The sequence below is a fragment of the Rhea americana genome, unplaced genomic scaffold (genome assembly GCF_003343005.1).
Source record: "Rhea americana isolate MKP2758 unplaced genomic scaffold, rheAme1 scaffold_130, whole genome shotgun sequence".
Lineage (NCBI taxonomy): Eukaryota > Metazoa > Chordata > Aves > Rheiformes > Rheidae > Rhea > Rhea americana.
Window position 1 is genome coordinate 2285180 of NW_028185373.1, and position 22773 is coordinate 2307952.

The following is a 22773-nucleotide window of genomic DNA, read 5'->3' on the forward strand; positions in this document are numbered from 1 at the left end:
GTTTCAAAATCTTCTTCACTTTGAAAGCTGGCAAGTTACTACCTCTTCTAAGTGCATATTATTATATAGCCCCCTACCAGGCATTTATAGTTTGTTTCTTTAAATAAAATACTAATGCCTTTCATTGTATTTATGGCATGGTGATGAAAATCTTGTGGGTCTAGCTGTGATATTTTTATTATGAAACTATGTACCAGCATTCTTACAAATTCAAGCATTTCAAACTGCTGTGCCACAGCTGATTAAAGGGTACATTTACATGAAACCTCATGTGTGCTGCTTTATACTAGCTAACTTTAGGACAGAGAAAAGCATGGATGGAATGACAAGGGACTCCACCATTCAATACTTACGCAGGTCCTGCTGAAGTCCATGTTGTTACAGTTAAATTCCTACTGCAATATGGGAGCTAGTTCTTTTCAAACCTTGTTGGTTACATTAACCTAAACTGCAACCACATGCTATACAGAGCTGACACATCATTACCAGTTTGGATCACAGCAATTAAAAAGAGTAACTTAATTAATAAGAAAATGCAACTAGGTAAATTATAACTTTGTTGCAGTTCAAAGCCCTGTTACCACAGCATCAACTCAGAACCTTATGTTGACATAACTACCTCAGATTGAACACATCTAAATATAAATGAACATATAAGCTTGAAAAGCTAAAGGGTGAAGCATCAACACTGCCTTTAGAGAGGCTGAGTCAGCCACATCCTTAAGTTATCCTTTGAACTCATTACCATAAAAGTTTCTGAAATATAATAAAAAGAACATTATATGAATCAAAATCTTTGATTGTTTCTTTGAATTTATTGCTATCTTGAGATCATGAGGGTAAAGGAAAGACTGAGACTTCTCTTGAAAAAATGTTAGGTACTTAACAGAACGAAAGAGTGTACATAGTGGAATAGCTCTGTGTGCACTTAGAAAACTTTTACTGAAGGGCTATTATTTATCCAACATACTTGAATGCTTCCAGGGCAATAATTTCAATATATCATGAAAATATTCATTTAGAGAGTATATTATATATTCCAGAAATGGACTGTAAATGTCTTAAAAAATATATATCATTTTGCCTGTACAGTACCTACAGCTAGCACTGGAAATTTTGTTTCTATGTACCAATATAGTAGTAATGATAATCATACTTTGCTCTTTTAGAGCCCTCATCACCCACATACCTCAATATTCTTTAACAAAGAAGGTAAAAATTGTTAACCTCATTGCACAGACAAACAGAAATGAAGCAACTTCTCTAAGATCACACAATCTGTCACTGACAGAGTGAGAAAAAAAATGCAGGTTCTTGAATTTCAGTTCAGCACTTCAGCCACAAAACAGTATTGCTTTTCTCAAATTTATTTCTGCTGAGGGAGAAAATACCAATTGTCCTTTGCTGCACTGGAAGGTCAGCAGAATGAAGAGGCAGACATACTACCCCGTTCCCATCAGCACGGATCTTAATTTGCTGTTCATCCCTTTAATCTTTCCTAGTTATGCCCAGTGAAGGAACCTGTCCCTATTCTCAGGATTTGAGAGAGAGAGCAAGAAGAGTCTCTGTCTTCCTCAATTCTTTCTCCAGTCATCCTTTTGATGAGAGCAGCAGGAGAGAAAATAAAGTCCTTTAGATCAGCAGCCCTCCCGTATTGTCTCACTAGTTGATGGGGACAGGAAGGGTGACATCATTGGACAACATGGTCTGCTAATGCCTTTCTCAGTTTACACTCAGGAAACAACTGCCTGCATATTGAAATATCAGAGGAAGTCTAAATGCTCCTGGGACACAGATGATCTGAAGTACCTTCAATGGCTAACAAACACTCCAGAACCGCCAGAGAGGAAAGGGAAATAATCCCTAGATACAGAACTGGCACCATGCCCACTGAACCATGGAGTTTCTGTGGACTGACGTCTGACTGAGCAATGTATCAGGGCTCCGTCTTGCTTCTCCAGCATCACAAATCAGCCTGGTCACAAAAGCATTCACCTCTTTTGCCCTGCACTGTCTGCAGACATCTGCTAGAGCAACCATAAGGGTTGCTGGACATGCAGCATAAACTAAACTAACTTTGAGGATGCTATGATCTGTTCTGGACACTGGCCCTAGTTAAGCAAGATTAGAGATAAGATGGCACTGCAAGATATACCTCTGCATTTTCTTGGACTGCTTCAGAGAAAAGTCATAACATCAATCTTTACACAGCTTGTGGGTTTTAGAATGTAATACCTGGCTCATACCTTCTCCCACCAAAATCACAGGAACTGTTCATTGTAGGGCAATGTTCCCAGTTAGGTTTTGCACAGAAATTGTAAAAAATAAAAATGTATGTGAGACTATAAAAATAGCCATATTTCTCTGCAATTGGATTAAAAATGTCAAATAATTTTTCTGCAGCTCTTGAACGGAAAATGTTTCCTTTTATGGAAACATAAAGTCTCARGAAACATTAACAGTTTAAAGAAGCAACACTGAAAATCCCATCTTAGCGTAACATCCAGATTTTTCTAATATAATAAACCTAGTCAACACTAAGTAGAATAGTAGTTAAAACTAACTAACTAAACAAAACAAGTTTACCTGCAGCTGCTGATCTAGCTCTGGAAAAGTCAAAGGGAAGGAGTCTTCAGGAGAAGCATCATCTAAAAAGTAAACATTAAGTTGAAAGCCAGTATCTACTGAAAAGGTATTTCAAATGATCTGTTGATGTAGTCATACATTGCATACATCCACCGTAATATCAAGATCTTTCAAACACTTTTGTATATGCTTACCTTTTCACACGTAGGATACTCTAACAAACTCCTTGAAAATACTAGTGAGTTGGAAATAAGAAAAAGTGTTGGAAAGACATAAACCTGAATTGGTACTGCAGTGATTAGGAAGCAAAACAAAACTAGCTACAGCAATGGAACGTGTGATAATGTGGGGAAAAAAAAGTAAATTCAAACAATCTTTCTTCTTGAGCTGTTCATACAATGCAAAGAACTCAAAAATCTTCCACAGACAGCATCCTTACTGTTCAAGAGGTCACGACTTCGATGAAAGGGAAAGATACCTTCTCCATCACAATACAATGGCTTAGCAGGGTTAAAACAGCAATAACAGAAATGCTTTCTCTCACACTCCAAAGGCAATCACAAGAATGTACAAACCAGACTGGCAAACCTGGAACAAGAATCCTATCTACATAGACGTGATTAGAATGGGAAAGCACCACAAACAACTTCATACTGCAAAGAAATATCTTTGCTATGACCTGTAGGTAACTCTCCTTATGTGATAAGGTGAGTTCGTTCATGATGATCAGTCAAATCATGTTTTCATTTATTTATTTATTTTTAATATAGGCTTCCAGCAAGGTGGGACAAAGTGTGCCAGTTACGTCAGTGTTCTGATGTGGACACCTGCCCACTAGTAGCTGGACTGAGATCAGAAATATGAATCATACTTGGTAGCGTCACAACAGGCCACCGCAATATTTCTTACTCGGTGACTTTCGCACTATCAGTTTTGCATTGGATTGTGATGACTGTTTATGTATCTTACTACAGGTTATGGGAGGTAAAGGGAAGGTTATTATTAGCTAGCTTACAGAGTCAATTATTTGTAATGTGTCAAAAGTAAACAAGAATGTCTCTCACAGGAGAAAATTGCTAACATAGGTCAGATCTGACAAACTGCTCTGCGTTGGCAGACTTCTACACTACAATAAAGTCCTCAAAAGATTAAAAGAACCATGTATCAAAGCAGTATTCTGTATATTCTTAATGAGGATCTAAATTATGCGTCAAATGTATTTTATCTCTTTATCCTGCCATCAGTGATCACAGCAAATTATATTAGAGGGAAAAAGTAAAATAAGCCATCTTGTACTATCAAGAACAAACATACCAGCTAATGTACAGTTTGAACATTATTTCAGCTACCACAGCTAGAATTGGGCACCACAAAAACAAGCTATCCTTAGTCTCAGTTTGTGTGCTGTTGAGAAAACCTATGCAAACAAAAATTTTTAGGAAGAGATGCCTAGAGAAGAAAAAGCTGCAGTGATACTGAGGCAAAAGCAAAACAATGAACTTCTACAGAAACCAAAGTGAAGTACTGTATCTTATAGAAGAGGATTCTTGTTATTATTAACAAAAAACACTACCTCCACCTCTTATATACCTTAATTTTGTACACCCTGTCCCAAACACTTCCCTTCTGGAAAATATACTTAAATCACTGTAATTATATAGAGTTGTATCACACTGCTATGAAAGCGTTCATCTTTAAGTTGCTGTTGCTTTCTTGTACAATATTTAAAAATAGACTAATACTCTAAAAGAAGAAAGATGAATCATATGGCAGGGCTAAAAGGAAGGACAGAATAGGACTCAGCTGGACTAGGAGTACAGCTGCTCTACAAATATTTGGCTGAATAGTTGTTAAATATTCTGACAGCGATATTGGACCTGAGTCGTAGACAGCAGTTAAGCTGATATTTGTTTTGACAATTCCAGCAGTACAACCTTTGGTACARCAGCAGTAAGGAGGGACATCTGATGATTTTAACTTAACAGAAACTAAACAATATTAACCCCAAGAACTCACAAAGGAACGTTAGCCTTTTTTTTTTTTTTTCATTGAATCAGTTGTTAATAATAAAAATGTCAATGCTGTATCAGAATATTAGGAAATACATTCTATTACCTTCAAAAAAGAACCCAGTAATTTTTTTTTAAAGTTTGGAAATACTTTTAAAAGGATGGAATAGAGAAAGAAAGTACTATAGAGGAAATCCTTTCAGTAAGCAGATGTTCCCTGCTTATTTTCTGAACTCAAGTGACTGAGTCAATGGTACTAAAAATAGAACATATTGGTATCCTAACCATTATGGCATACCATAGTACATTTCATAATGGGCCTGCCCTAGCATCTATTGAACAGCTGCTAGGGGTTTTTTTTTAGTTATGCTAGTTTAAGACTTATTTAAATTGTCTGATGTTCTGCACATCAGATAAGTTGGGGACTTTGATGGCTTGACATTTTTTTGAGTTCCTAATTCTCTTAGGCTCCTCTGAAATTTTTAGCTTAACTATTTAGTGCACAAAAATTAATGGAAATCTTTAACTACAAGCTTGTTTCCCACAAAATGAACAACAACTTTCCTCACAGCTTCCAGTGAAATAAATTATTTCTTCAGGTCAGTCTGTATTTCAGTGTTGTCAAAGTAACAAACACAACAATGACAAAAAGATCATTTGGCAAAAATAAAGCACATGCTTAGGTTTCACAGAAGGGGAAATGACAGCAATCATTCACCTCCTAAGACTCTTTTGAGGATATTTTCAGAAAGTCAAGAGGAAAGCTATGAACTCCTGCATGTTCTTCCAAAAGAATCCCTATTCCCCTTACAGGCTTGAATACTGAATGTTATGCAGGAGGTCAGACTAAATCACAGCGGCTTCTAGCCTTAAAAATCTATGACTCTGAAAAACAGAAACAGTGAAAATAATCTGCAATGTCAATGAAATTATTCTGAATATCAAAGCACCCTCCCAATTATCTGCTTACCTACCTGTACTTGTTCTTTTCTATTCTACATTTCCTTCATGAGACAACAGAATTCAGAAAATTCCCTGTATTTGCTTTTCTCACTTTATTATTCATATTTAAGTTCTGAGATAGTAATAAGATATCATGGATATAATCAAAGACCTTCTTTCTAACAGTCAATGGCTTTTCTATGCCTAACAAAAACTGAAAATAATTAAACTGGTTCTACACCAGAAACAAAGAGCACCTTACCTCTGCAGTCATTCTTTTTTGTCTCTCTTCCCTATCATTGAAATTGGATTTATAACAAAATCAATTTTGTTAAAAATTATCAGAAACAGCAACTTGCTGCACCTGCAATTGAGTCAAGATTCTGGTTAAAACAAAAAACAAAAAGGAGGAAAAACACACGGGTGTTTCGGCCATCCCATTAAAGCCAACAGCACTAACCCATGATGTGAGACAGATTGTTCAGAGATTTCATCACCATCCTTTGAAGTTCAAGTCAGTATGTTGCATGATTTCTAAACAAGTAGCACTTCCTGTTTTCCCACAGATCCTGACATTAATTTTGGAGGTCTAGATTTAAAAGACTTGTACTCTGATTGCAACTTGAACTCCCTGCACATACAGTTGATTGTTTTTCAACCAAAGGCTTGCTTCATATGTACGGAGTAGTTTAACTTTCATGTTTGTTTCATCAAAGATTCATACATTCTCTCTGCTTCTTGCCTGAAAACTATCATTATAACAGAGAGCATTTGAGAGAGAGTCTCCAGGGAAGTCATTTCTTCCTTTTGTTTTCTATTCAGGAGGGCTAAGACAAAGTACATCTCTATTTTAAAGGCAGCTCTCTGACCATCCCTACATCAATACTACATTGATACTGATTATCTTCATACAAAAGGCTTATTAGTTATTAGTAATGTCCTGACGCATTCAGTCCTCTGATAGATGCTAATGTTGCACAGTGAAGAATGAATCACGCTTTCTGGAAAGCTTTGCTTATTTAATAATGTTCTGGCCTTTTGGAGGTCCCAGTAGCCCAAACCTCTGTGATGTAGACAAGCAAAATCACTCACACTTTGCTGTCTGTCTGGGACAGTCAAGGSTATCAGCCCAGTTTCTTCTTAGATGGCTGCTCCATTTAGCTGAACTATGGGCAATATAACTGTGATGAATAAATACGTTACGGACAACATCTAAATTTACTGTAGTATAATCTCACAAATTACATTTTCTCTAGGATCTTCACAGTTAGAGAAGATCCTACATGCAAAGACAGATAGAAATAGAATATGCAAAATTAAATGTGTTAAAAGCACATTAAGGTTGCTAAATCAGGCACTCAAAATTTAGGAAATACCAATCACAATTCTGCTTCCTCAACTGACTTATGATCCAGTCTTTAACTATATGATCAGGTACTATTTTTTTCTCCTCCATGCGTGGGCAAGTGCATTCAGATCTCTTCCTCCTAAATGAAAGAATCAAATTGGTAATGTAAGTAGGCTGTTATCCTGTAAACGGATCAGCCCTTGCACAGGCACAGTGCTGAAACTCTACTACAAGTAATACAACTAGCTGGGGGACAGCACTGGATCAGGGGTCCAGTCCTGGCCCTGGGAGTGCAGTGAGAGCTCGCAGCTAGAGCAATGGTTACTGACAGACAAACGCAGCCTTATCAAATTCATCCTGGAAGGCTCTGTGGCTAAGTGACGGAGACTTGGCAGTGCTGTGTGAAACTCCCTGGGTTCTATTCACAGCTCTGCCTGCGATGACCTTACGCAGCCTCTCGGTTACCTCACACATAAAATAGTGGGGAACGGTCACTGCCTGACCCAGGAATAGGCTATGAAGGCTTGCTCAGTAAGAGTTGTGGACATCCCCAAAATAGCAACAGCCCATACCAGAAGAGATAAGAGCAGAACCCTCCCGTTCAGTATACCTTCACCTAAGCCAAAAAGGTCCGGTGAGGAAGTCACAGCCTCTGCCCTTCTGAGGACTAATTTCCTTAAGTTCTTCTCGAACTTCCCCATAATAAAGCAAYGGGTACTTCCTTTTCCAATATGGTCCAGCTCTCATGATTAGTTAAAATGTGGGGCTGCAAAGACATATATAAACCCTGACTAAAAAGTGAATGCACTGTGATGTTCTCACTTTCTCTTTAAATAGTAATTTCTTGTTTATACAACAAAAGTGCTCAAAAGACCCCAAAGAAGGACCTATGGTGCCAGTCTCTGGACAGACAGGCAAAGTGACAGCATTTCTACACTTGGCAGCTGACAACATATCTTAAGCCATAATGGTTCTTGCCATTTCCAGAGATCAAGCCACTTAATTTTATGTTGGGTGCAGTTTTAGGAAATGAGCTTTGTAAATTTTAGTCATGTATTTTAGTAATCTCCACCGGTTTTCAACCAATACATTGTCAGCTGGAAATCCTCTGTTGTTATTAGAACCAAAATGAGGATGGAGAAAGGATCCGAAGGAGAGATTGAAGAAGCAAATATTGAAAAGACACTTTTGCATTAGCAGCTATAAAAGAAAAAATTCTTCGTGGTCACTAGGATAACAAAGAAGTGTAAAAGAAGTCATTTGCTCTACTTGCAAATACCATGTTGTTCCACTGTCTGTTCCAGCGTTTTTTCTGGAGAGTGTTTATTAGAGGTAGAGTAATTTCAAACAGAAGAAATTACTAATAGTTTCAGAAGCAGTCATTTATTACCACATGGCACTAGCAGAACTTTTCAGCTAAATTCAGATTTTTATTTTTAGGGAGCAAGGTGAAGAGATGTTTACCTATAAAATTTTCATAGAACAATTACACAATGCAAATCCACTATGCCAAATTAAATAAAGTTCCTGTTACAGACTATCTTAATAAGTGCAATAAAGATTTAATGATATAAATTAGTACATTCTGAATTTCCTTGGATTAATTAAATTGATGTTGATAAATCACAACAAACTTTCTCTTTGGAAATGCTTATTTTAATTTCTGAACACATATTCAATTTAACTTGCATTAGTTTCTGAGCATATAAGGTGTGCTGAAATAAAATGTCTCACGCTCATTAACTTAAAACAGTACCTTAAGTCAAACTAGAGTAATACGGTGTGCAGACACGCTGGGAAACCTATGTTTGATGCCAGCTTAGCGAACTTCAGTAAAATAACCAAACATAGATATCTATATATACAGCAATAAGAGACAGACAATAAAATTGTCTTCTTATATAGCATCCCTGTCAGCAGCTGAAGGGCTGTTCCTGAGACTTTTAAGGAACTGGTCAGCCAGTTTTCACCTTGAAAATACTGCACAAGGCTGGCCAGGATTTGAGTCATCATATGGTGACTGACAAATAATATAAATAATATAACACAATTAAATTATTCTCGTTTGCTCAAGATAAGCCAAATCCCTTCCTGTAGGTCAGTTACCAGAAAGTAAGTCTCTTTTCTTGAGTTGAGTGCAGTCTGTCCTTTCAATGCTTCTCACACCCAGTGCTTGGTTACAATCCTAGCCAGTGAGATAATCACCACCCAGAAGAAACATTCCATTTCCCCTTTTTATATCTAGTTATGCTGTAAGTTCCTCCTAGTAAGAAGTTGTACAGCTCCCAGAAGGATAATATAGCCTTACTTGGTGAAACCTGTCACTGTGCCTTTTAAACGAGTAAAATTCAAGGAAAAGTTTAAATCAGACAGATTCCCTCTCCACTTAGCCCTAGTTAAGGACTTTTTTGTATACCCTACGAGTATAAAAAAATTTCACTTGATGCTTTACTATCACACATAAAACAGGCAACTTCTGTTTGAACTGAGAATAGTATGCTTGCCAAGGAAGAGAAAGATCAAAGAAATTTTTTAAAATGAGCAGAAAAGGAAATAAAAAACAAGTGGAATATTTGGAAAAAAGTGTTAGTTATTTATACTCTCTTGGTTCAGATAAATATGGTTTTCTGCAAATTTTCAAACCTGATAAAGTTTATTTCCTTTGTCTTCTTTATACATTAAATACTAATAACCATGTTCAGGCTTAYTACTAAGAGGAGGAGCTGATTTCTGCTGATGTGGTATAATAGTATGTTGATTTACATCTGTTTGTAGCCCCAAAGGGGTCTGATATGGAGGAAAATATGATGCTTATTTTACTGGTTGCTATTTAGTCTTTCCTATACTCACAAATAGTGAGTCTAGATCACTTACTGCAGGAACCCTTGTATAAGTGACCGAAAATTACAGAAAAGTTTAACAAAATGTAACAGAAAGTACTACCTTTCTGTAACTGAGACTCTTTCTATAAACTTTAAGAGAGAGGCTGGAATTATTATCAGGATAGAAAAGTAAAAATAAAATATGATGCAATGTTAAGGAAGTTTAAGCTTCCTGCCTTTCATGTCCTTCTTCTTCCAAGCTATTCTCAACCTTGTCATTTCCTACTGCCGTCTCTTGTCACAAACCATTCTACCCTATTTGATTTTCCCATGGTTTCAGCTTTCCTTGACTTGTTTTCAGTTTCTCACATACTCATTCTTTTTCCATAATTTGTAACACCATTCCCTTTTCTTTCACATCTCTAAGACCTATCTTTGCCGTAATTCCTGTAACAAATTTATCTCATTTTTACAGCTTAAGAGTTGAGAATGGTTCATAATTAGTTTCTGTAGTAAAATGTAATTACTAGATTATTTTCATTTATTCTAAAGGGCTCACAGACAGCCACATGTATTTCCTTATATTCCTTCTCCCAACTTTTCAGTATCACTCATCTTTATGACCTGTAAGTTATGTGCAATAATGTATGAAAATGTGTATTTTAAGTCCTATTGCACAAAGGAGGAGATTCTACTTTAGGCTTGTGACCACAAGTGAATATTACATAATAATTATCTAAGAAATCTAATGTGAATTTCAGAATATTTTTAATATGACAAAATTATATCCAGGCCAAGATTGTATTCACACAAAGCTCAGGAAATTGCCTAACATAGTACCCTGCAATGCATGCCATCTCACAAAGTTCTCATCAACAGTGGATCTCAATTACTGTTTTCAGAGATCCTTGTATTTCATGCTATAAACACATCTCTACCCTGACTTCAGGCATTCACCTTTACCAAAAGCACACCCGGTATTTTTGGGGGATGCTTCCTAGCTTCCAATTTACTTTATTTCATTCTGATTTTTACTGTATGCCAACAGCTTTCCAGACCTTAATAACATTTAAGATACAAGCTAGTAATATTTTCTAATCCAAAGGGGGTCATATCTGCACAGGTTTTGTAGGAGAAGTTAATGCTCAGTCAGCACTAAGTGACAGGATAAACGTCAGTGGAATTTCTGCTGCTTTGTTGGGGAACGTGCCATGTGCGGCATCCGTTTCCTGAAAGCTTTCACCAGGTTGGGCACGTGTGGCACTTTTCAGTCTTCCTGTTGAAGGGAAAGTCTCTTCCTGTTCTAACCTCACCTTCAATATGAAGTGTCCTTATCTTTCCTTTTTTTTAAAAAGACAGATACACTGTATATGCAAATAAATTTGATAGTTAATTACAGTCTTAAGTATGTTCCACAGACTGTTGGAAAAAAGTTAACATCTAAAATGTCAGTCAAATTATTTAAGACCAGTGAAATTTTTAATGAAAACATTACAAATTACTGGACAGAAAAAATGATCACATGCTATCACTCAGGAAAAAAACGCCCATAACACTGGACTTCATTTGCTACTGTAAACACCAGCAAGAACATGTAAAATTTAAAAGCAATTATTTCTTTATGGATTAGTCTGTAAATTAAACTGTACCTGGGGACTCATTCAGGCTGAAGGCAATTCGTACTGGCTTATCAGCAGGTACCCTGGCGGTGGTGATCATGTGGGCACTTGAGTCAATGCTTTTACTTGTTTGTTCCAGCTGCAATAATATAAACAATATATTTATTACAGAGCATGTGACATCATTCAACAAATGAATTACAATGTTCTTCATGCATTCATAGCTATCTTTCTCATTCTAGCTAAGCAATATTCAGAATCAAAGTCAAGGGACTACCATTTCATTTTTCCATTTAAAAAGGATTTAAGTGAAATTCATTGCAGAGACTGCCTTTCTTGTGTTATTTACAGATTAGAAAGAACAATGGCAAAGGAAGCTTCCCCTCTCCTCACCTGCTTGCTCCCCGCCATTGCCCCTTCAGCAAGCCTTGACTCGTGGCAATGCTGCCTGGTTCTGAAGGTGAAGAAGGAAGAAGGGGTGGGGAGTTGAGAGTAACATGACCCCAAGCCTGCCATGTGATTGGAAACGTGCACACCACTCCAGATGGTGTCAATGAGGAGGAACCCGTCCTCCTACCTTCCACCCATACTCCCCCAGTCAAGCTGTGCATGATAGACACACACACATAGTGGACAGAAAGGTACTGGCTCTCCAAACCTTGGTGGTGATTCTTCAGTGGAACTCTGTGCAGATGTAGGGGTCTGCCTGCATGGGTCTGACTCCCGGATCGGGATTCCTATTCAGTCCTTGGGCTTTCTTCTGAGACCACCAGCTCCAAAAAGTGGTTTTAATGAGATGCAACCCTGTCCATTAAGAAAACTACTAATTCATTTCGAGTAGGGCACCACAGAGTCACTGAGCAGCAAAAAAAATAGTTACTACTTATCTGCACTAGTATAACTAAAGCATCTCCAAATACTCAAAAGTTGCACTCATGGTTCTACTATATATATTTAACCTTTGGAACACATAGCTTTGGTAGAACTCTATTAAACATCTAAGCACAGAGTTATTCTCCTTGTATAGCAAGCACAAGGCTGCTAAAATTCACAGATGTTAATCTTCTGATTAGCTCCATGTGTGCAGAACATGAAGTCAATGGGACTTCATGCTTGCAAAGGATCTGCCCATAAAAAAATTATTTTAAGACTGAAAACTATGTTATCCAGAATGCATTGTACCCATACCAACTATGTGGACAATTATATAGCATTTAAATTACTGTAATAACTCCTCAACCAATTAGAAACCAAGTTCTTCACAAAAATACAATGAATTTACTAAAAGCTGTACCACACATCAATAGATAACATGCATTTAGCTAATGAAAACAAAAGCCAATATATTCCTGAGCCCATATCTTGCAGGTTTTCAGTGAAGTGGCTATTGTACTGCACTGAAAATCGAACAACAAAGTGGTTATTGTATTCTGCTGAAAATCCAACTATCCATTCTAATTTACACTTAATTATTTGGCAATCTCAGAAAATCAGTAGGACAGAACAATATTACAGGATTATAATCTTCCTTGGTGAGGCACAAGTGAATCAAATTCTTCCCTGGTAACACTGCTTTACAATCACTGGAAGAGTACTGAACTTGCATTTGGCCCATTAATTTCAGCATTTGTCTGYCTTAGCATTAAATCTAGTCAAATAATTTGTTATTTAAAATGCTTAATCTTTAAAAAACCAATAAATATTCTAAAATCATTGCTTTGATTTAGAAGCTGATTAGAAGCTGAGAGTGTCTCTTTCTACGGATACATGAAGGATCTCCAGGATAGTTCTTTAATCCCTATTGCTAATAATCAAGACACAGAGAAATAGAACTGAGCAATATGAATTGGGCAGAGATAAAGAAAGGTCAACTAAACTACCACAGCATCTATTCGTGATCTCAGGAAAAGATCTCTGGGGTCAACTGAAATATTCTATTTGGAAGTTCACTGCATTACACCAAATAACTTTCACCTTCTTAAAGTTATTGATCTCTTTTTCCAGAAGACTCACTTTTTGAGAAACATGAGACATCTCACTGTTTTTTAAAAAGAACAGTACAACTACTACCCTAAAATGATTTATTATATCTCCCTCCCATTCCTCCCAATTTAAGGTAAAACAAAACAAAACAAAATTAGATGATGAGCAAGGCTGTAAGACAGCAGACTATGTTGGTGGCACACATTCCCCTGACATCTGTTTACTATCACCAGTGGTCTTCCACGTAAGAAGATACTTCACATTTCATATCATAGCCTAAGAAATTAAAATGATACATCCAGCAAGAGGATTTAAACTTGCCATAACAACACAGCTAGAAGTAAACCTGTTGTCTTATCCCACCCAGTCACATACTACGTGGTCTTTGATATCTTTAAATTGCCTCTTTTAACCATCTGCTATAAGAGGGCAAAAATCAATATCCAATTCAGTAAGTAATGGTGAATTCTATCATAACACAAAAGAGCATTTTCATTTCATCAGAATTCACAAAAAGGAAATCTCATCTCTATGTACCCAAATTTCCCAGCTGCTATCTGATTTATCCCTTCACTCAATTTTTCTGCGGAATCCTCRAGCTCTTCCTCCCGGGAAGCAAGCAAACACAACAAAAAGGGATGGAAACGTTTTATGTGCAAATAAGGTGATGCGGGAAGCATGCAGGCTGACTGCCCCCAACTTCCCACCTGCTTTCTCCATGCATGAAGAATAATATCTCTGTAGACAGAGATGTGTGCGAGTGGGCAACCTGGAATTTAATGAGATTCAATGAGCAGCCCCCTTATTCATGACCACTGCCTATAGAACTGGCTGCTGTTTCTTCAGAAAACTGTGTAGCAGAACTCAGATTAAGTGTTGCCACAGCTCTATCAGTTTAGTTCAGTTTTCACACCTGTTGCCTTACCTCACTTGGTGGAGTGTCTGCACTTGTATAATCCGGGGCCAGCCACTGCCTTGGCTTGTCGTTGCCTTTATGGACTAAAGCTTCAATAAAAGAAAAGGCTGCACCTGCTGCATAGCAACAAACTGACAAGGTCTGAGAAGCTGAGACAGCTGTCAGGGCAACATGCTGCTACCTGCACTTCCCATAGGCTTTGCTGTCCCAAAAGATCACCCTTTTCCGCTTTTCTCCACAATTCCGCTTTTCCTTCCTCTCCTTTCCAGTGGTGAGGGATTATGATGTTGTCATGCTTCGGGGAGGAAAAAATCCTTCTGTCACAGGCATTATTAAGCAGCAAACTGTGGTGAGCCCAAGATTTTTAATTCATTAGTCCTGGCAAACCTAAAATACAAACAGACTTGCTTCATAGGACAGGAATGTTTTCAGCATGACCCAATCAGTGTCTGTGTCTATTCCAGCAAACTGGCAAAGATAGCATGACTCCAGTCAGCAAAAATGTCTGCGGCTCCAATCAGCTTGGGGTGACATTGCCAACTTGGACTGGCTACAAGCAAACTATCAAATGATAGCAGCGACTATCAAAGTTAACAACAAGGGATGGGCTTGGTGTTTTAGGCTAGGTTCACGCTGGCTTTGTTAAAGGGAGGCTTGTCTAATAGCGGGTGACAGACTTACAATGCTGAAGGGACAATGAGCAAATTTCAGGATGCGTCGGCTGTGAAAGCACGTGTATTTATAGATGAACTGACGATGCTGATGATAACTGAAGCTGGCTAAACCCGAGATTTGACCGAACTCAAAGGAGTAGCTAGTGTGATTTCTGACAGCATTTGTCAGTTTTAAAACCACAGGCAAGTAAATAATAGATAAATCTTGAAATATCACAGCAGAAAAGCATTCCTCCAGCTTCAAGTTTTATTTTCTGTAGCTGTATCAAACACATATCCTGCCTACATGACCTTTTTTGATTGCTATCGCTGTGAATAAAACAAATGGAGGATAATGCAGAATAACYACAGAATTATTATATATAATATTTTTATATTTACTGTTCCATTCTTGTGCAATATAAAGTGTAAAATATTTTATATTTTAAAATTCCAAATGGAAAAGGTTGATCTAACAGAAATCTCCTGTACAGGCACATTGCTAGACTCTCTGGGTTCAGCTGAAAAATGCAGAGGCAGCAGGACAAATGGAGAGGTGAAGGTTGTCTTAAATCAAATTTGATCTCTCCTCGCCCTCATCTCATCTCACTTTCTTAGCCCAGGTCTGGTCTGATCAGTGCAAATCTCAGTAACCCACCAGTTGCCCCTGTGGCCTCAAAGGACCTTTTTCATACTTTGCAATGACTAAACTGCAAAGATATTCTACCTACACTTCCTTCCTCCAGCACTGAACCCGGAGGGTATCAGACAGCAACTGCCTTACTTAGGCATCTGGTGAGGTCTTTTCTGTAACTGCACTGTGCTTCCAGAGCAGACTACAGGCTCTAGCCCAAAGGGGTAGCCAAAAGCAGCAACATGCCTCTGCCTACACTCACTGTTTTCTTCTCTTAATGTGGTTCTGAAAAGACTGAGGATTCCTCCCTATATGTCTCCTTTGGAAGGAGGAGTGAGGTTTGCCTTTGCTCACAACCATCATCGCTAATAACATTCTACAGCTCAATATCATCAGCAAGTGATATTGATCTCCAGCTCCATGAGTAATTATTTTTGAAGTATTTATTTAAAGATGTTGAAAGTCCTGGCTCCACTGAAGTCACTGAAAAATATTGTGCTTCAGTTTGCATGAGGCCAGGGTTTCCCTCAGATCATAAGATTCTCCTCTGCCTTGTGTGGACAGATGGTATTTACACGGTATGAATGATTCATTACATGCCATAAAATAAAGTAAAGCCTAAAAAAAAAAATCTCCACATAAAATGCTAAGTCTTGCAAAATCTTCAATAGCCATCAGTGCAACGGTCTTGATAGGTCACTGGCATAGATCTTACATAAGCAGTTCCTTTAAAATACTAAAAGAAATGGACTGAAATGATGGCTGAAAAGCACAGGGATAGTTTTTCCTCATGGCTTTGACACTCCACAGTTCTAGACAGACACTTCAATTGTATGTAGTCTAAATAGTACCTGCATTTGCAAATTGAGTTCATAATCATTTTGTTTTCTGTATCCATTGCATATACACTTCTTAAATGTTAGTACTTTTAGTTAAATCCCATATTGTCTTATACTCTTTACAAATGAAGGTGGAATCACCTGTGCTTCACTTAATACACACATTCCTCTTCTAATAAGTATATTGCTTCCAAAGGCAGCAATCATGTGCTAAGATACCAAAACTGCACAAACTAAAAAGCCCCTGGTTTGCATTTAAATGTCAGTTCTGTGCTTTATAAAATAGTCATCTAGAATTACTATTGAACAGAAGACAGCATATTTTAAAAATCTGAGAATACTGTGGCATTCTGTGTAAGCAACATTACATCTGAAACATCAAAATGAATGATCAAACTGTAACTATTTTATCAGCTATTTATTATTGTTGTTCTGCTTCTAAAAAACCAAACAACATGGATTTAAATGGAACATTTCAAAAATTTCTCAAAATGACTTTGTAACAACAATGTGGATAAGATGTAGTATATCCATTTAAAAAAAAAGTGAAATTAGGTAGTTCACTTCAGTGATTTGCTCAAATTAATATTCAAAGGTACTGTATATCTTAGGAACAGATAAATCCCACTTCTCTTACTTAAGTAGGCTGACTGATATCTGTGCATCTAAGAAAATTATTCTTTATTGCAGTACAATAAATACTTCTTTATAACAGGCTACACATACAGTTTACAGTAATCTGTGAAAATCAAGGAGTGCTGATAGATTTCTTGCCAGCATACTCTTAGTCATCAGATGCCTGGTACCCATGCAAAATTCTTTCAATGCTGTATCACATTATGAAACTAGTGAAAAGCTAGAAGAGCAACACTCAGGGTATCACGTCTTATTCATCAAAATACCTTAAAGAAACATACCTTAAATCACAAACACTGCAACTTATTGATATTCAGCACTAGAAACATAAAAATTTGGAAGACTTTTTAGGATGAAGCATCAGTTATTCTACAGACATAAAAATGGACCAATATCTGCTATCTAATAAAACACCTGTTGCCTTCCCTTTTTTAGCTGTGCTACTTTCAAATCATTTCAATTTCCTAGTATAAGTAGTATTTTAATAGCATATGACCTCATTCATGCTAAAATGGTGTTTCAGAGATTGTCAGTCACTGTTTAAAAATACACTTAAAATATTATAGCATATGGAAGATGTCCCAAGGAAAATTTTTCTTAAAAACACTTTGCCTAAAAAACTAACATAGAGTAAAATTTTCACTTTACAACTCCCTCCAAGTAGAAACAGATCATATTTTGGGGAATTTCTGACCAACATTTTTCTGCAGCAAAATCTGTGTAAAAACCCACTCTGGGAGGCAGTGGTTTCCCTTGACTCTCATTGGGGCTAATCAGAGTGAAGCTGCTTCATGCTGTACATAATCAATTTCTGAAGACATTAAAATTGTTGAGTCACCTCTTGTAATTCCACATTATCTGTTGAAGTTCCAATTCCAGTTTGACTGCAAAGCTCAGAATTTGTTAAATATTAAAATCTAGATGACATATTCTAGCAGTCTACAACGGCAATTAAGCAAGTACCCTCACACCAGCCACTAAAATAAAAGCTCTTTGTTGATCTGATCTCTTCTTGCAGTCCACAAGAATAACCATTTCAAGTCTGCATGGAACTTGGTAGAGAAGTAGGGGTTTTTTGGGTTTTTTTTCTTCCTATGATAGCAGCTGTACTTGGTGAGATCAGAACATGCAATACAATGTAATCAAGCATGACAGCCACAAACTTCCCAGCTAGAAATCCAGAATCAGCACCAATACTGCTCTCTTGTTTTTTGGGTAACAGAAAAGCATGTATCAAATATACATTACTTATTTAAGTTTTGTGGTACTTCTCTCACAACCCATCATCCCAGGACCTAACAGCTGGAGCTGCCTACAGAGCACTTTTTAATACTGTTCTCAGATACCATCTCCAGTCTCTTTGACTCAGTAGTCTCACTCTCTCCCACCTGCTAGACCACTTTCTGTTTTCTTGACACTTAAGTCCCATGTCCTTCCATCTCTGCTCCAAGTTTCTCTCTCATAGCTGTAGGTCTCAGATCATAGTTTCACTTTCCTTCCTCCTTTCCTCCAATTTCATTGTCTGGGTCTTTTTCTTCATTCCTTTCTTTGGTCTTGCTTTTGCTCCCTACCCTTTCAAGAAGGCAGTTCCCTTCGTTCTTCATCTTACTCTCTGAATCTGGAATCAGCACCATCCTAAAGCTGAATTTTTTGAGAAAATCCTACTTTAGATTATGTAAAGCAGGGAATTTAAAACTGCACTTTGTCAAGGGCTTACATCTTGCATATGGTGGTTTCACTGGGTGGGAGGAAAGGTACACTTCCGAAGAAAGTACTACTTTTTTGCTGTATTTCAATTCCCATCTTCAAAGAATTTGAAAATCCATTAATAGGAAGTATCATTGGTAATTTTAACACAGGTAAAATCATATACTTTCCCCCAAGCTCTATACTCATAAATGGCTGAACACTGTCAGATGAAATTAATTAATTAAAAATACCTTGGAACAGGCATGAATTTTTTTTTAGTCATGTGAACAATATCCATGAATGTGAGCCCTGACTTGATGAGTAAAAAATACCACATGAAAACCTCACAATTCATGGCAAATTGATGCAATATCTGAATGCAGTTATATAGGCTCTTGTACATCTAATGAAAAAAGCTATTCCAGGGAAATTAAGAATTGGCCCACTCAAGGTAATGTGGAATTACAAGACCTGACTCAGCAATTGTTATGTTTGCCTTACGACCATCTGAAAAGACAGTGCATCTTGAATCATTCGAAAGCCGGACTGATGAAAAGCTCCATCTCTTCCACTGCAACCTCTAGACAGAAGCTGTGGGAAGCTAATGCTGCTGACAGGAATAAAACTGAAGTGTTTGAGATATGATGCTGCCAAAGATCCTTGCATATCTCTTGAGTGGAAAATAAGATGAAAGCTGAGTTTAGAAGTATTACTGGAAAAGGCTCACTCTGTTGTCAGAAATCAACAGGTGCAAACCTATATACTTCACTTGCATCAGCATGAAGATAGAAATAACCTTCAGAAACTAATTTTGGGAAGAATGGTGGCAGGTCATCTCAACAGGGGATAGCCAGGGAGGATATGGATGGAGAGTGTGCAGCAGTTTGCTAGGAGGTCAGCAGCTGAAGTTCAAAGCTAGCATTGGCTTGAGTAGACTTCTGGAAAACTCTAGCAGAATGTCACAAATACACAGATTTTGCTTACTGATGTTGTCACTAATCCACATACAACTGTCCTAGGGCAGGAAAATAATTCTGTTGTATCTATGTACAACTGGAGTCATCACTCAACTGGATCTGCTATTCCTTAAGGCGATACTTAGCTTACCTTAAGAACTTACCTTAAGGGCATACTATAAGACATTACAGGCTCACTGGCATAGCTGAGGTCAACATGCTCTCATGTACAAGACTTTCAACCCAATATTATTTTCACTGAGCTTTGTTACTATCAGGAGGAAATCACCCAGCAGAACTTGTGGTAAAATCCCTGACAGCACTGAAACTGCCTCTGTTATAGTGCCAGATGCAAACACGGAGGGAAATTTTAGTAAAGATAAATGCTGGACTCTTTATTAGCAAAAAAAAAAAAAAAAAAATCAGTAAACACAGCTGGTAACAGTCCAGGAAGTCCTCACACCTTCTCTAGATATATATTTCTTTCACCCAAGGAGACAACATGTGGTATTATAACCAGGAAGTGCAGAGTAGAGCAGACAGTTTAGCAGTGCAGTGGAAGTATCAGGCATGCAAGTGTCACAAAATGGCAGAATATTACATGTGTGCATGCATTTATATTGTTCAATAGAATTAATTACACTAAAAATGTATCATTATGGTTAATTTTCAAACATTTTCAAAATTATGAACAGCTTGTCTATTTACAGGTGGTTCTGAACCTTTGTGCATCTATGATATACTCTTTAATGATGGTGCTTGTGCTATTTTCCCCCAGGAACCCAACTTCAGAAAAACCTGCTTGTTCAAATGAGAGAGGAAAAAAGAAATCAGCCTTATAAATTCAAAAGTTGTTATACCCTTATAAAGGTACATTAGAAAAAAAAATGACTTTGCTCTGGCAGATGAATTACACTAGACACGTTCAAAGGCCAGCTTACCCAGGGATGGTTCTTGCCCAGAAAACAAGACTCTACCCCATCTTCTACTGGGATGCTGACAAAACAAAGTGGGGTAAGGAAGGTAAAACTGCCTTTTTTTTTGCAGGAGGAAAGGGCATTTGAACTTTGTTCTTCTTAAATGGTTGTCAGTGTCCTTAAGATCGATTATAAATGATGGGACAAATACTACTACTTTCTCATTATTAATGCCATACTCCTTCCTTTTACCATGGAATAATGAAAAAAAGATATTTTTGTGATCCAGCATACAGAGATGCTAATACTCCAGAATATTTGCATAATCAAGTAATTAATACAATACTGTTTCTTGGGTGCAATACTGCCAGACTTGGCATTATCTAATTAGTATTAGTCAAAAAGATGACATATTACTTCTAAAAATGACATAATATTGATATTTCTCACAGGAAAGAAATGAAAATAGGCTCTGTCATCAGTTTCTCAGTTTCTTGTTAAAAAAAGAAAGCGAGTGAGAGAGAGAGATATTAACAAAATGTCCAACTTTCCTATATGATTTTGAGTACTTTACAAGTGAGAGCCAATGGTTTTAGAACTTTAGCTGAAACATGCCTGCTATAGGATTTTTGGCAATAAGGACTCCCAGATATATTGGCTACCTTTGAAAACCAGTAATTCCAGATAACAGAGAATGAGCACTAACATGTTAGTCCCTTACTGACATGTACACAGTATTATGAATAGAAACAGCCATTTCCATAGGTATCTGTTCTTCAATGCTGCCCCTTAGAGGACACATGCAAGAAATTCATCTATCTAAGGACAAAGATCTTTTGAAGATAGTACAAAGAGAACTGGATCAAGACAGTGCAATGTTGGGCCCTTTGAAGCCTATTGACTATTTTGATACTAACTGTTCACCAGTATGGCATATTGACATGTAAAACTCCTTAATTACTTTAAGGAATTGTGTTTGCTACTGCAATCTTTTTCAAAAAATGAGTTTGATTCCATATACCACTATTTCCCAAGCCTCTTAATGGCATCCTGATTTTGATGTTATGTTTTTCTTCCTGTGGTCATCTACAATAATGTAAGAACAAAATAAAATTTCCAAGCTAAACCCGTATCTTTTTTTTTTCTTTTTTTTTTGTAAGCACTGCTAGCAATATCAACAAACTAGTACCACACGATGAACTGTAAGCAGGCTGCAGTAGCTCCTCCTTGATAACCCTGAATCCTGATTCACTTGTAAAAGTAACAGGAATGGTATCTTAACCATGCTCCTGCAACTGCAGCTTCCTGCATTTGCAAGGAGGTGGCAGGAAATATTAATCTCTAACCTAGCTGAACTATGGACTCCTGACAACAATGTTTAAGATTCTCATCTTGCAAAGCTCAGGATCTCTATTCCTGTGTGATGAGCAAGGTTAGATCTTATTGACTTGTAACTGTCCATTTCAGAGGAAACATTATGAAACATAAGGTGGCATTCTCAAATGGCTTTCTGTAGCATCATAAGCAAAACTGCAATGTATGTGGGGTAGTACTAGCATTTGGGTGGGAAAATGGAACAAAAGAGTAATATGCTTTATGTTCCTGATTGCAGTTTGTATCATCAACTTGCCTGTTAGGTCTCAAATTCAGTGCTAAATTAGAAAATTACTGTTGAAATACCTAACATCAAACTTACTTCCTTTGAATTCACTTAGTTCCTACAGTTTTACAGCCATAAATAAAATGACATCAGTTTAAAAATGAGCAAAATCAGTTATCAATAAGGCCCACAATCTTTGAAATGTTAAATCCAAAACCAGAGTGCTGTTTACTGGAGTGAGATAGCTTGTATTACCATGGCCAAGTTGTTGATGAGACTTCAATTTTAAATCATTGCTTTCTGGAATTACAAAAAATACATCTTGGCATGTAAAATTCCTGCCTACTTGTAAAAGGCATGACACATTGCTTTTGAATTTTAAAAGCACAAAACAGAAACAGAAAACTGTTTTAAATATTTGTTCTATTAAAATCGTATTTTACATGCCATAATTTACCATCACAATTAAAAAATAGTGAAAACTTGAAAATCAAATTACCTAAGTTCACTTGCTGATGAAAAAATCCTGTTTTTAATTAAAGTTCTAAATGTACATATATTAGGAGGTTTTCAATACTTATCTTCACACTGCTACTCACAGCTGTCCCCTTAACCCATAATCCT

General features: G+C 37.1%; 1 protein-coding gene across 6 annotated transcripts in view; it reads right to left on the bottom strand.

Moving 5' to 3' along the window:
• Nucleotides 1-22773, bottom strand: part of MAP3K7CL (MAP3K7 C-terminal like) — a 45978-nt gene that overhangs the window by 16210 nt on the left and 6995 nt on the right. Inside the window, exons 1-6 of one of the 6 annotated variants that reach the window (XM_085297813.1) lie at nt 14407-14539; nt 14235-14314; nt 11985-12130; nt 11720-11780; nt 11357-11465; nt 2587-2648 (exon numbers count right to left, since the gene is read on the bottom strand). In XM_085297813.1, coding sequence (XP_085153939.1) covers nt 2587-2648; nt 11357-11465; nt 11720-11737 — 189 coding nt within the window. In that variant the 5' untranslated portion in view covers nt 11738-11780; nt 11985-12130; nt 14235-14314; nt 14407-14539. Of the gene's footprint in view, nt 1-2586; nt 2649-11356; nt 11466-11719; nt 11906-11984; nt 12147-14234; nt 14540-22773 lie in introns of those variants that run through there. The other 5 variants (XM_085297811.1, XM_085297812.1, XM_085297814.1 and 2 more) reach the window with 5 other exon arrangements.